This window comes from Accipiter gentilis, chromosome 2, assembly GCF_929443795.1.
Source record: "Accipiter gentilis chromosome 2, bAccGen1.1, whole genome shotgun sequence".
Lineage (NCBI taxonomy): Eukaryota > Metazoa > Chordata > Aves > Accipitriformes > Accipitridae > Astur > Astur gentilis.
Genome location: NC_064881.1, coordinates 8516132 through 8530996, shown reverse-complemented (window position 1 = coordinate 8530996; position 14865 = coordinate 8516132). Strand labels below are relative to the sequence as shown.

General features: G+C 41.7%; 1 protein-coding gene across 7 annotated transcripts in view; it reads right to left on the bottom strand.

The window, feature by feature from the left end:
• MAPRE2 (microtubule associated protein RP/EB family member 2) overlaps positions 1 to 14865 on the bottom strand; it is a 101424-nt gene that overhangs the window by 33421 nt on the left and 53138 nt on the right. For 6 of the 7 annotated variants that reach the window (XM_049830178.1, XM_049830159.1, XM_049830205.1 and 3 more), the window contains one exon: positions 5290 to 5417. The exons of the other annotated variant lie outside the window; for it this stretch is intronic. In XM_049830178.1, coding sequence (XP_049686135.1) covers positions 5290 to 5410 — 121 coding nt within the window. In that variant the 5' untranslated portion in view covers positions 5411 to 5417. The remainder of the gene's footprint in view (positions 1 to 5289; positions 5418 to 14865) is intronic. 7 annotated transcript variants of the gene reach the window in all.

Here is a 14865-nt window from a genome sequence, read left to right as displayed (position 1 = left end):
CAGAAATCATGCCGACACAGAATGCTCCAACAGGGTCCTATAATGACGATTTTAATCGTACACATGTAGGACGTTACGGGTTAACATAGGCACTGAGCAAAACACACCTTCCGAGACAGATCGGAACAGATGAAAAGACAGATCCTACGTAGCTAAGCCACAGAATACACACCCTGTTTGCGTGTGTATATACGCAAACGACACGCGGAAGAAAAAGCGCTTCTCACCATCCCTCAGCCTGGCCAGCACCCTTCTTCTCCGGTCACCTCAGCCCTGCTCAGGACCACCTTTGCCGCCTGCCGGAGAGAGGCGCCCGCTCTGGGGGAGCAGCGCCTCATCAGCCCGCGTGCCTGGCAGGCCGCCCACGGCCGCTACCGAGGGGCCGGGGGCCGGGTGGTGGCGGGGGCGCGACGGCCGCCTCCCAAACGAACCCTGCCAGGCCTAGGGGCTGGTGCCCGGCCCCACGGCGGAGAGCCCCGGCCGGACACCCCAGACGCCCCTCGCGAGCCAGGAACGACCCTCCTCTCCCTGCACGGCGTGGGTCGCCAGGGGCCACAGCCTCCGCGGGCCCTTGCGGAGCTCTGCCCCAGAGCCCAAGGCGGAGAGGCAACACGAAGTCAAAGAACGAACGACATCTGCCCTATCGCCAAGGCTGCCTGCCTTCCTCTGAGGTCGGGGGGTGGAGTACCAACAAAGCGTGTGTATCAAGGGACCATCTATTTTCGCAGGAGGAACGCCAACTGAGGTACGGTACTAGCTACAGCAGTCATCACGTGAAAAAATTCCCTGTGGCAACACCCAGGGCATCTGCAGAGAAAGCATCACAGTCTAAAATTTGAACATCCCAAACCCCATGCCCTCTTTATAATATGGTCATTTATTGAAAGCAAGGGGAAAAAAAAAAAAAAAAAAAAACCAACCACCCCGCATTTAATCCTTGATCCTTGCGTGTAAATCCTGAAAGACAGAAGGTCTCTATGCACTGGAGGCCAGACAATTTGCAAGTTTATAATTCTACTGAGAATTTTCAGATGCTGCAACGGGGGGGTAAAGATTCTGTATCTCCTTAACCTCAAAGGATCGCACAAGTATAGCTAAGCCAGAAATCAGACCTCACTTCAGGCTGCATTTTCCTTTCTATGTACATTTACCATTTCTAGCTTCCTTGTTCATAATTTATATAGCTTGTACACTTTGTGTTTTTTCCTTTTTAATTCATATGCAAGCCCTCTATAGTCTCCTGCCTGACTCTTATTTTGAATATACTCTCATGTAGCAGCCAAACACTCATGAAAAGCCCTGTAACACGTTCACTTGGTATTCCCTGTAGATGAAAAACAGCCTCAGTAAAGAAAATTCAGCTATAAGCTGTTTAGTCAGAATTCTTTTTAAAGAAGCCACTGTATATTCATTACAAAACTATCATGACTCCTAAGAAACAACTAGTGTCGTAATTCATTTGAAACTCCTATTCCCCAAGCCTATGGGTCTTGCACGTGGGATCCTACCACATTAAATCCACTCAGTTGTTCTCTATTATTTTTCATTCACGTATCAAATTAAATGCTCTCCAGTCTAATGCCCATCCAAAGGCAATGCACTATGCCTTCAGTTACAACCATGGGTTATAAATTTCACATTCAGGTTAACAACCCTGTAGGAAGTCAAACCCAGAGACCTAAACTGACAAAATGACACTCACCTAAAGCAAAGAGAATCGTATTGCTTTGAGATGCTCAGGGAGATTTTCTCTCTTGAGTTGTAAAAACTAAATTACCAGAGGAGCTGCGGACTAAATTTAGACTCTTCAGAGCTGCATCCATCCATAACCTGGCCTTTTTGGCACATCACTACTACAGCAGGCATTCAGAAAGCTCAGGGGACATTGCACTTTGCTCGGCCTACTTAGCAGAGACAAAAACACATCTAAGACTCCCAAAGAATACAAATACTTTATGACTAAGCCAGCTTCTTCCTTTGCTGCTCCTCATCCTAGCAGCTCTCTTCCTGTTAACTGGCAATTGGGAAAATAGGCTGGTATTGCTACAGCATGTGTATTATCAAAGCTGCTTCTCCACAGCAATGAGAAAAAGAAGGTTTGATTGCTTTTCTGTCTTTATTATGAACTGTCATGTTAAGCTTTATGTATGCTCTGAATAAAGCCTTTAGTAAAGGCAGAATGTCACATTATTCCTTCCTGCTTAAGCTCAGAATGTCCAAAATTATTGCTAGGCTGGCTGCAAAATGTGGGCACCCGTGAGGTCTCACGGCCAGGTGCTGAACACGAGTGTATGGCACATCTAGGCAACTCATGCCTCCTAAAAGTAACGCCTTTAAGCTTTTCATTCAGACTTAGCACACACCCCCCCCCCCCCCCCCCCCGGCCCCTTTCCCCCCTTGGCTTTTTCTGGCCTTGTATTTAGCTTTTTCTGGCCTTTTGATTGGTCCTTATTAACAAAAATGAACAAGAACTGAATAATCATATAACAGCATGACAAGGCCTAATGCTTTTTTCTAAAAAAAAAGAAGAAAAAGTCCATGCAATTTTACAGTAGGTTATAAAAAATTCAGCTACAGTGGCTCTGCAGCTCCTTGTTAATGCTGTGAAATGCTCATAGTTGTAAAGAGTTTCCCATGTATTCCTTCTCGTTGAAGGCCTGGAGAAATGCTCATATTTTATGGAAGCTAACATTAAGCTGCATGAAAGCTGCCAATGCTTCAAGGAACATCAGCCAAAGGAACGCCAGAATGAGTTAGATCGGCCGTTCTCAAACTACGGTCCATACCATGCTTGCTGGTGCTCTGCCTGTTACTTAGCTGGTCATTTGTGCTACTGTTCCCCAGTTTCCATCCTATAAACTACACTATAAGTACACTAAATAAACTACTTGGAATTTACATGGTGAACTATATTAAATACAGAAAGATGCCCAAAGCTTCTTGTCCATCTAACTTCAGTCACTACACGTGCATGTCTTGCACACAAGAAACAGACTATGCAGTCTCAAATGGCAAGGACCTAGTCCGTAAGACTACTGTGCTCTAGTGTCTGCAATAATCTACCAGAGTTTAGATTCACCAGTTCAGAGAGTAAAGTCCTCCAGACCACAGGAAGGACTGCGCTAGAATGCTTCTTCAGATAAGGAACTATTAAAGCCCCTTCTGGGATTGTAATGAACATTAATGTAAAAGTAAGAATGTGACTATCAAACCAAATGGGGAAATTCAAGTTTACAGCTTTGACCCGTTAATATATGAATGTAAAAGCATCAGGTAACAACAGCAATTAATACAATCCAAGAAGTTCTAAAGGAAGAAAAGATTTAATTTTATACAGGATGGAGTAAGAGCTCTAAATGAGACGGCCTTTTTTCAGTTTTTCCCTTGTGGTGCGTCCCAAAATCCTCACTGGAGGTCACAGAAAAAGTTGTATAAGCAGCTGTGTAATGAAATGGGAAAGTGGGTTTGTGACAATTTCCATGCTTTTCTCCTGCCTGCCCCACCCAGCTGAAGTCTCTCAATCTGGCCGTCTTAAATATCTTTAACTCATTGTATTCTGGATAATCAAAATTTTCTTAGATCACCTCTCCCCTACTTTGGGAAAGGGTTTTGAAGGGGTTTTTTGGTCTTTTTTTTCTTTTTTTCTTGTAAGCCCACACACATTTAACTCAATGGAGAATTCACTTCAAAAGCTTCCTTTCAACTGTTTATGAGCATATAAATAGCTATGCAGGAACAAGTCAATAACTTGTCTAGGATGCTTCCTGTTTCAAACAATGGCAAACCTTGGGTATTTTGGGATGAAAATGTCCATCTTCTTGTATCTTTCTATCTCCTTATAAGTGTGTGTGCATGTGTATATCTGTACCTTTCTATATATAGGTACACCCATATTTACACACACATGCACACACATCCCCACGCAAATATTTCGTTTATATATAATTCATCAGAAGAAAATACTTAGGCTAACTTCCGGACATGTAAATATAACAACAGCTTGGTGTTGTTATAAACATAACATTTTGATTTCAAGTTTAATAATGGTTAAAAAGGTTATTTCCCATGTTCTATGTCTTTAGTTATTTAGTTTATATCAGTTACTTACATGGACTTTAACCTGCACTTTTTCAACCTCAACTTTATAGTCATAGTGCCAGCCTGCAAGCATGCAAGCCTGCTTCTGCAGCTGAGATTTGTTTTTGAAATTTTAGAGAGTAGGCTATGAAGCCATCATCCTCAGAGGATTTTCTGTACCTTTCAGGGAACACCTCTGAAACAGAGAATTTACTCAGAATGGTAGGTAAATTCAAAAATATGAATATAAGACCCATTTATGCATTTCAGCTGGACCAGTAAATAGCTGAAATGTGGTAATGTGGTTTCAGTTCTATGTACTTGGAGCATTGTCTTCATAAGCAAGATATTTGCAGCACATCAGTTGTCTGGAAGTAGCGATCTAAGTTAGACCTCCTCTAACACAAACATCTTCAAAATTAAAAATCACAGTAGGAAATCAGAAAGAATCGCTCCCCAGGGGCATCTGTATTCTCAGTGAAACATCAGCCTTTGTCTGTGTCATTTCTAGGCATCATCTAGTTACAGACCCCGTTGTTTAACACTTATCTTGTAGTTCCCACTCTGATTAACCAAACTGTCCAAAGTATTCAAACCATTACCCTTTTTTTCAGGGCTCATTACCAAATTTACTTACAACAAGAGTTCAGTTAACATTTAAAGAGAAACAGGCAGATTTTCTTGACAAACTTCTCAAGCCCTCACAGCAGCTAAAGGCTTATTTCCTCAAATCCATGGGGTTTTTTTCACAGTCACACTTGTGGTCTTTTCCTGCAAACGTCAGCAGGGATTTGAGGACCCTCACCAGGAAGGAAAAGGTGCTGGAGAATTTTGTTCATCTGGGGTGTCGGTTCTCTATTTGTCTCTTTTTCAGCTATGTCCGCTCTCCATTTGAAAAGATACCACCCCGGTAGCTTTAAAACACAAAATTTTATCACTGTATTCTTTTCTTGCTTAGTCAACCTTTTTATTACTTCTGTGTACCTTCTGCTACATTCATCCCATTCACCTCTGTATTTGTTATACTTTCTCAATGCACCTTATCTTTCCATGATTAACATGAATGAAAAAATGCTTCCTTTGCACATACATTAGTCTCTTTTGTCAGAGTAACTGCTTTACGTCAAAGTTAAAAGCTATCTATTTTCAACAAATCAGACTTTTAAAGTGGTTTTAAAATAAACATTTGTAGAGCATACCATACTTTCTTACCTGAACAGAGTTGTTCGACTTTTGTGTAGTTTAAAGCTAATATATCATTAACCCATGCGATGATGTCATGTCTGCTCATAGTCTCTTGGGTTATAGAGGTAGAGTACACGTTGACCGCCATTCCCCAACTAGGAAAAAAAAAAAAGGACAAAAAACTGGTTTTGACATTTTGATAATTTTTTTCTGGATACAGTGAATTTACACTTCTTGTTCAAAAAAAAAAGAAGGAAAAGCTGCATCACTGCGCAACCTTCTCTTATTTACTGAGAAAGGAGCCTTAATTTTTATTCTTTGATAATACATAACCTCCTCAATGTCCTCTTGGAATCTATGAACATTTCTCTGGCTGTCATTGTGAACTTTAAGAACATACAAACCTACAGTATTCTGCTTAATGCTAATAAGGTAGGAAAACAAGAATTAGACATAGCCTAAAGATACACAGACAGGATCAGAGACCTGGGATTTTGTCACATAATGCTGCACAAATATAGTGATCTGACATCTGTCTGTCAGTTTTTTGCCACTGCATGATGATCAGACTGCCTAAACCAGTATTTGATTTTCAGATAACTTCTTAAAGATGTAGCTGTTCTGCTTACTCAAATACTGATTTTTCTTTACTGCAACAGGGGCCTTTTGGATCATTGATTCAGTTCCTAACACTCACAGAGTGAATACCAGATAATCTTTTTTATCAATTTACCAACCTCTATCCTGAAAGTAACCAAGACCTGCACCCCAACCGTCTGGTTGGAAAGCTGCTGCGGAGCCCGATTCCTCTAAATTGTTAGGAACATTTCCTCTCAGCTTAAACCCATTTGTTCTTCCGCAAACATTATCCGCCAGCTCTAATGGCTTTTTCTTCCCCAGAGCTGATTTCACACTGCATTAGGGACAGCACTCAGAGTCTGTCCCAATGCCCAGGTAGTCTAGATTAAACCAATCAATCCTCCAAATCTCTTATCAAGTCAAACCTTCACTTACTGGTCATGCCAGCAGTCCTCCTTGAACACAGCCAAACAGTTTCAGACTGTGTTCAGATAAGGTTTCACCAAGACCTTGGAAAATGGTACTTTGCGCTGAAAATTTGCATAACCACGTATCTTAAATAGATTCTTCTAGCTGGCTAAGGTCCCTTCGTGCAAGCAGGTAGTTCATAGTAGCTTTTATCATCAGTCCCCAAGTGCATAAACTGGAAACGCATAGTATTGGATTTTATTACCTGTTATTCGACACCAGTAACATCTTTTTGTTGCAAGATTGCTAAGAGAAAAGATGAGCACATTCAAGTTTCTCTCATCAACAGTTTCAAAGAGCAGAGCCAAGATCATTCATGAAGAGAGCAATGTTCCCAAGACTAGTGGACTTCAGGAAGTCCACTAGTAACAATCCGAGTAGGAGGCGTCTCAGAAATTATCAAATAGTCAACAAAGTCGCCCTATTGTTGGAAAGAAAGGGTTTCATGGGGACTGCACACCTTTGTCTCTAGTGACACCTTGTAGCTAACACTTAACTGGGTAGCTGTGGTGCCAGTCCTGCTACCTCAGCCTTGGACCTCAACCTTCTCCCTCAGTGAAAGAGAACTATGGGATCCAAGGTCTCCACGGACTATTTCCATTGCCAATTTGCAAGATATAACTGTCTGAAGCTTGACAGACAATTCTGCAGAGAACACAAAGACTGCAGGTTAACTCCATCTATTTCTTAGGGGTGCTGGAGCAATCCAGATAAAAAGTGTAAAAAACCCACCAGCATGGAAGTTGACAGAGTAACACGTAAGTGTGTAAGTATGTACAGCAGGGAATGTATTTAAAATACAAGATGAAAAAGTTCATAATATAGGTCACTTTCTACGAAACAAATTGCACAAACACAGAAGAGTGTTCAAATTGTCTCCATCTACTGACATTAAGATCCAAAACATAAAATCTCCAAATTTGCCTGATGAGAAGGAAAAAAATTAAAAAAAAAGAAAAGACAGGCCAGAAAGGGAAAATAGGCTTAAAAAATTCATCGTCTTGTAGTCAGGCTACTACTGCCAGCAATTCATGCAAAACCAGGCTGCCCGCCCCTCTACCTGCTTCTCTATGGACACCTCCGAAGCACAGAAGAAATCAGCCTGTCCTCAGCTTGTTCAGTTCTTCCTGCAGGCTCCCAGACAGCGCAGCTAATTGTACAAACATAGCACTGTATTCACTGTAACAGTTAGCAAAGGTCATTTTCTTGGCACACACTAAGTGCTTGGATTGAACCGAGTGCTAGGAACAAAGTTTTAGAAATAGGGAGTGCCCTTTTACTCTTAATACCACACCATAATGGCTAACTATGAAAGCTTAGCTTCAACATCAGAACGGAAGGGACTGAGGAGGCAAACAGCACCTTTGTTGCTAATGGCACCTGCGGTTTAAAACATCGCTGTTAACATGGGTTTTACTTCAGTATTTTTAGCCTTTTTATATAGATAAGAAACTAACAGAAAGATACTACCACTGTCACTATTGAACTAACATGTTCAGTATTGTTTCTAAGATCAGCCCAAGTAAACAGCTTAATAGTGACTTTAATATTCACTTAATATTCAGAATAGCGAGTTTTAATATTAAACCAAGAGATCAGTATGGAACAGTCCACTCGCTTCCAAAGAAGCTAAAGATACTTAGATGCTAACATCTGAAATAAAGCTAATCTGATCTCTAATTGCCACTACTTCAAAGTTTAATTGTCCTCTCCTGGCAAGGCAGAACTCAGAACAATGATCAGCTACCAGTAGTGAAAGCAGCAAGTCTACTCTGTTAAAAAGATCAAGAAAACCTACACACAGGAAGGAAGCAGAAATTTCCTCATCATCCTTCTCCAAAAGCAACAGCAAAGAGAAATACCTATCCTGCAAGTGACAGGAGAGCAAACAACCTCCTCTGCTGCAGTGCATGGGATGGAGAGCTCTACTTCAGGAAACAGTGAGTACATTAATAACCTTGAGTTTTACAATGATACCCTGAAGGATATCTGTAATATAACTTACACTGTGTCTGCAAATGAATTATTATGGTCTATGGGCCAAACGAAAGTTCAGGCTATTTGTAAGAGGGACTAGCTTCACCTTTGTACACGCAGGTATGTGCGAGGGGGCATCAATACAATTTTAAACAAACTTATGCAAAACAAATCAGAATTTCTGTTAAAAGAATACAATAACATGCCATTGCCATTTCTTGTCAGTGACTTGTTAACATATGTCTGAACCTTCCACGGTCTCTTCTCTTGGAAGAGTTCACCATGTCTCTGCTTCTTCTGTCCCCCACCCTCCTAATGGTTATGTTTTAAATAAACTCAGCTGGGAAAGGTTTCCTTTACTGTAAGCATGTTCTAATTCAGTGTTCAGACACACACATATAGTGTTTGCCACACGGACAGACCCTGGGGGGAAAAAAACCAAAACCAACGACAACAAAAACCCACCAAACAACAACAACAACAAAAAGATAAGAAAAAAAAGAACAACCAGGCATAGGTAGCAGAGCTGCCATGCTTGATGACAAACAAGAACCCCTGTGCACGACAGCCACAGCTGGGCCTAGGTTTTCTCCAGGACTCGGTTCCCCATGTGCTGAACCGCTTTAAAAAATGTGATCCAGATTCAAAACAGATATTCATAAACATCTGTAAGGTGATGCAAGAGAACAGCTGGACAGGTGGAAATGCACAGGCTGTACTCTGTGAACAGCCAAGTAGCTAATAACTTGATTCTATGTCCTAATACACTATTTCTTCGCAATAACATTATTTGTATTTTCAACTGGTTAGGCTTTCCCTTGTTTAGGCTGAAGGCTATCAAGCATAAGATTGCTATGAGGCTTATTACAAGTCTGAAAACCAGAATCTACCTGAGATCTTCCAACTTTCATAGAGATGCCTGGCAATTCTACAGTAACTAAAAGCAGACTGAAGTCTCAGTCTGCACATCATATCCCCCACTTCAGAGCACACAGGTGGAGATTAAAAACCTCTGGCTGTTACAGTGCTGCCTAACCACAAAGGACTCTCCCTTGTTTTACTTATAAGAAACTGAAATTAAAAACCCCAATAAATACCAACAAGCCATAGGACACTCTTCACATATTAGTCCAGGCCATTTCAGAAAAACACTTCACACACGCAGAACTAAGCGCCACAGACCTGTGTTCAGAGGATTAGTTAGGTGCTGAAAATCAGGCATATGCTTAAGCAGTTTCCCCAGTCAGAAATACACTGGCTTAGCATGTTTGATGGTAAACATTACATCCAAAGGAGTATTAATTTTTTAAGGCATTACGTGCAGCACTTAACATTCAGCTATTGGACATTTTCTACTGCTCTTGCTACAGGTAACTGCAGCTGTTACAAGGTGTTATCCAGCTGTGTTTAAGGACAGTTTTGCAAGAGGCGTATTTACTTTACTTTTCTGGGGAGAAACCAACAGTTTTTGCCAGCAGCAGCAGCTGTATTACAACAAACCACTAATAACGGAAAGACTGGAAGGATTACAGCAATGACGCTATCTGCAGCACAAAAACTCATCACACATGCCATCACCTCTGAACCTGCAAGGCCTTCCTGTTTCGTAGTATTAGGCACGGTATGATGTTAAGTTTTAAAATGCAGCAGAAAACCTGTGTGACAATACAAAGAGGAGCCTCCTGGAAGCTGGCACCTGATAGCATCAGGATAGATACTGCCAGTAAAACAACAGATCTCACACTGAAGATTACCGAAGCGGAAGATACAGCAGAAAGGCTAAGATGTAGCTGAGTGAGACTGCTGTAGCTCCTGTTGGAAGGGCTTTCTAGATTAAAGCTGCTGCAAAACAAAAATCCCTGAAGGAAGAAAACTGCCAGCCTCCATGGCTGCATCCCTGTAGAAAGAAAATTCATCCTTTCATATCATCCTGAAATGGCAGCTCTTTTGCAGCTGGACCTTGCCTGCTTCAACATTCACTGCATACAGCCTTAGCCATAGTCATTAGAGGCCAGTTATGCTTGAGGTTGTCTTTACTGAAAGGAGTCTTGAGGACAGAAAAACAACACAAAAAGCTCCTGCGCAATGCTGACAACACTGTTCTTACTCTCCCTTTTGACTTATGCTGTACTCTTGCAGCAAATTCAATGGCCATGGCCACAGCCCTCACGTCAGAGCGCTGCAACTGAAGTGGTATTTGTAACAAGCAACGTAAAAGCTCTATCTAGTCAGAAACTTGGTTAAGATTAATCACAATGAGGTATTGCCGTGGAAAAAAAGAAGAAAAGGAGAAAATAATCCTGTGGTTGTAATATTGGGAGAAAGTCACACCTTTTAAAATGCTGCGTGTCAAATCTCTTGTCCACTGTTCTCATGTTACTAAATAGCATTGAAATGTTAAAAATCATTTATCTCATTCCCTTCTGAATGCCATTTTACCTTTACTTGAAGACCTAAAATGATTTGTGAAGCATACTACAGAGTCTAGACAAGACTGAGGCAATCCATCTACATTTTGATTGCTTGAATGTTGCAGGATTACCATTTAACACAACAAACAGCATATTTTCTATTGTTTTCATCGCAGTTCCCCGCTTAAATGCAAGTGAGATTAGAGTAAGAGAGATTTACTTTCATTGGATTAGGGCATTTTCAAGTTTTTTTTTTCTTTTAAATTAAAGGCTGCCTGCCAATGCTGGGATGTTCTGACCTACATAAATGTTTATGACAGGTCTCAAGGACTGGTTTAGACCCAAATCTGAGTAACTCTTATAAAAGACTGGTGGTAATTCTGTTTTGTGGTACATATGGCTTTAGAAGTAAAAAAAAAAACACAAAACAAAACAAAAAAAAACCCACACAAAAACCCAAAATGTTTTATCTGAGAGGCAGAAAAATACTGGTTCTTTTTCAGACATTCAGTTCCCCCAAATCTGAAAAACACAATCAGAAGTATTCAAACAATATACACAATTTGAGCCAAAACCTCTGAGATGGCCCAATAACTAGCAATGCATTACACTGTCTACTGCATAGTTTTTACAAAATAGTTTCAAGTTTATTCACTAACCAGTTACGAAATTAGGGTAGCTCACCAAAATAAACAGTTACAAATTCCAAGAAAATTATTTAGTGCTTGGAAGATTTTAGGGCACCTGAGGAGGACAAGCCACATTCACTGACTCACTTGAAGTTAATTTTTTTGATCTGCCAGTCATATTTGCATAGCATAAGTAAGATTTCTTTATTTCTCCTACTACCTTCTCACTCCTGCTGCCACTGAAACTGTATAGGAATGTAATACATAATGTTATGTCTCTACAACAATACTAACGCTTTTATTTTTTCCAGGTTTCACCTTTGCCTCCAAAAGTACAATGCAATATTAACACTTAACTACACGATATCTTAATTGTGGCTTAAAGTATTTGCATAGTCTGAAAGGTTCATTATCAATTTCTATAAGTAAACAAATATTAACTAAAAAATACATTCTTGACAAAGGATAGAGGTTCAAGAAAGGCAGACATCAATAGCTTACACAAAATGGAAGCAATTTAGAGTCTTTGGCCACCACCATTTCCAGGTAGGTATACTCACTCTGACTGGTTAGAAATGAACCACGGCAATGCACAGCACCCTCAAACTGCACCTTAGAACAGTCGAACAAAGCAATAGCAATGCTCGGCACTGAACAGACAGGTACTGGTTAACATGGAGAAAGGATGCACAAATTTCAGTATAAAATGAATGTTACTACAAATTAAGAAGACATTTTATTAATGAAGAACCACAAATACCTTTGAAGTGGGCTGAATGAGAGGAATGTAAGTGTGACAAGGCTGCGATGCTAAAAAATCAACTGCTTTTACTTACAGTTATTACCCACTCCCCCCCAAGGCTTTCAACTCCAAGATCTTAGGCTTGAATTGCTGCTCTGATGCCCTGAAGGAAGACAATCAACCTGTAAAATTTTCACAATAGACACTGGCAACTAGTCTACCCTTCACAAGAAACAAAGGGATTGTGGAGAAAAAAAAAAGTTGATTCAGAGAAAAACAGAAAAAGAATTCTCAGACTTAGGTTATATAGTAAACTCAAGTCAATTAGAAAAGCCTACATTTTAGAAAACAGAAGAGGATCTATGACCATTTTGTAACTAGAAAAACCTTGAAAAAGCTGATGAATAAACCAAAGTTTAATCTTCTGTGAAACGAAGTCTCAATTCACCAAGACACGCATGGGAGCTTTAATCTCCTTTTATTCATTTTTTTTCTCTTATGGACACTAACAGATTACTAAGCATACATGCAGACATCACTAAAGGATTTCTAAGAGGTTAAAAACATGCCTTAAAGCAGGGTAAGACCAGTGCTAAGTAAGTACACTTATCATGGTGGAGAAAGGATGCCTTGAGAAGCAGCACATGTTTAGCAAGCTTCAGTTCCTAGCCTGGGTTCTGCAAGTAACAGGGGAACCTCCTACATTTTGCTCCCACCAGATGATGGATGAGTAGTTGAGGATCTACTGTCTGAAAAAATACAAGTGCTTTAGCAAATGCAGATTTACTGGAAAATGAAAACAGCAGCTCAGGAGAGCTTGTCTCCAAACCCACTGCCTCACAGGAGTGCAGCGCATGAACTCCCAGGCAAAACAATGCGGATAGAGCCGCACACCTGAGCAGCCACCTGCATCTACACCAGGGAAACATCTGCCCTGGATTAGGAAGGGATAAAAATAATCAGAAACCTTGATTAAGAAAGACCAACACTGCCAGGCACCCAAATTGCTGGGCACCCGAGGCACTATGTCAGAGGCATAAACCGCCGGCACAGCAGCCCAGCAGCAGCTCTGGCAGGGCAGGCAGCTCACTGCTCCTGACTCCTGCCAGTTCCGCCTTTTAAGTCCAGAAAATGCTGTGGGCAGGCTTGGGAGTTTCAGCAGGGATGAGATCCAACTAGAGTCAGATGAAGTCACCAAATGAATTTAGTTTTGACCTATCCGGGGTTTTGCCACCCTCCTCCTCCTCCCTGACATGTATACATTCGGAGGTGAAAGGCTAAAGTAACACGCCGATTTACTCCAAGCATAACGTAATGGCAAATGAGATTTTGTAATACTATACAGCCCTCCTGATGGGGGGCCTGAGCAGCCTCCAAGCGCCTCACACCCCCGCACAGGGCCAGGCGAGCGAGGCAGTGACTCAGCAGGAGACGCGCACTGAGCATCCATGGGTTTCAGAAGAGGACAAGCCTGGGAAGAAGGGAAAACAGGAGGATTAGACAAGGGGAAAGGCAACGCCTTTCTCCTAACATGTAGCTGCCGTTCCCTAAAGGGAGACTGCAGTACATACACTTAATAAAGCCTGGTTGTCCAAGGCATGCGAAGTTAACGCGGAGAGCACTCTCACGGGAAAGGTCTTGTGCTAGCTGAAGAGGGACTACAATACACCTTTTCTACTCACAAATGATGTAATATGGTACAGAGAACAAGGACTTCCATGCATCAACTTTTCTCTCTTTTACATTAAAAACAAACGTAGATACACATCAATTTATGCACTGCAACATTTATTCTAACCTTAATATACATGTATGTTAGAATCACAGAATATCCTGTGTTGGAAAAAACCCACCAAGGTTCATCGAGTCCAACTCCCTGTTTCCGCAAGACCAAGGCCCTTTCAAAGTGGCCTTCTAAGCAGGCACTTTGAAAGCACCTGGAGTGACACCCAGGAAAGGACAAGAAATAGCACAGCGACCACCCATGCAACCAGTGCAACCATCCCAGGACCCGTGGGGAAGGGTGCTGGAGCACAGCCTGCACGACAGAGCCACCGAGCTGCCAGGCAGACAGCCAGCCTCGCTCCAGCCCTGAACGAGTCACGGTGGCAGGAAGGTGATGACACTGAGCAGCAGTATAAGACAACATTTATTTTAAGCCACCTTCGCCCTGCAGTTGTAAACAAGCATGTGACAACAGATGAAGCAACAGGCAACCGTGCTGGCTGCTTTCACTGGTGCATCACTCTAAGACATGGTTGTGTATTTTTGTCACATAAAACATTAAGCTCTAGTATGGTTGTGCAGGGCGGCCACTGCTCCCACAGCTCTGCTGCCATTCGAGGTTCAAAGGAGAAGTGCCAGGCTTTCTGCTGGGTGTGCGGGGCACTGGGCGGGCAGGTTTCTACGACCAAGCTCCAGCAGACATCGGCGGCCTGAACCACATGTAAATCCCCTGCCAGCACTGCCTCTGCAGACCACTGGGCCAACACGCTATATAGCTTTTTACTAGGCTCTGTGTTCAACTTCTCCCCCACTTCTCCCTGCACCACTGGTGAAAGCTAGACTAATAATAAAAAGATCTCAGAGTTCTGACATCTCCGGTGCTGTTGAAATAGGCCCAAATAAATACTCCTCTCTTTGGCTTGTATAAACTCCCTACAAATCATTATTAATATTATACAGATTTCAAGTGTTAACACTACCAGCCACGACACTTAATTTTGGGTTTCGATACCAAAGTAACCTGACCTCTTCCCTCATTCTCATGAGTTAATATTATAACAGACAAGGAAAC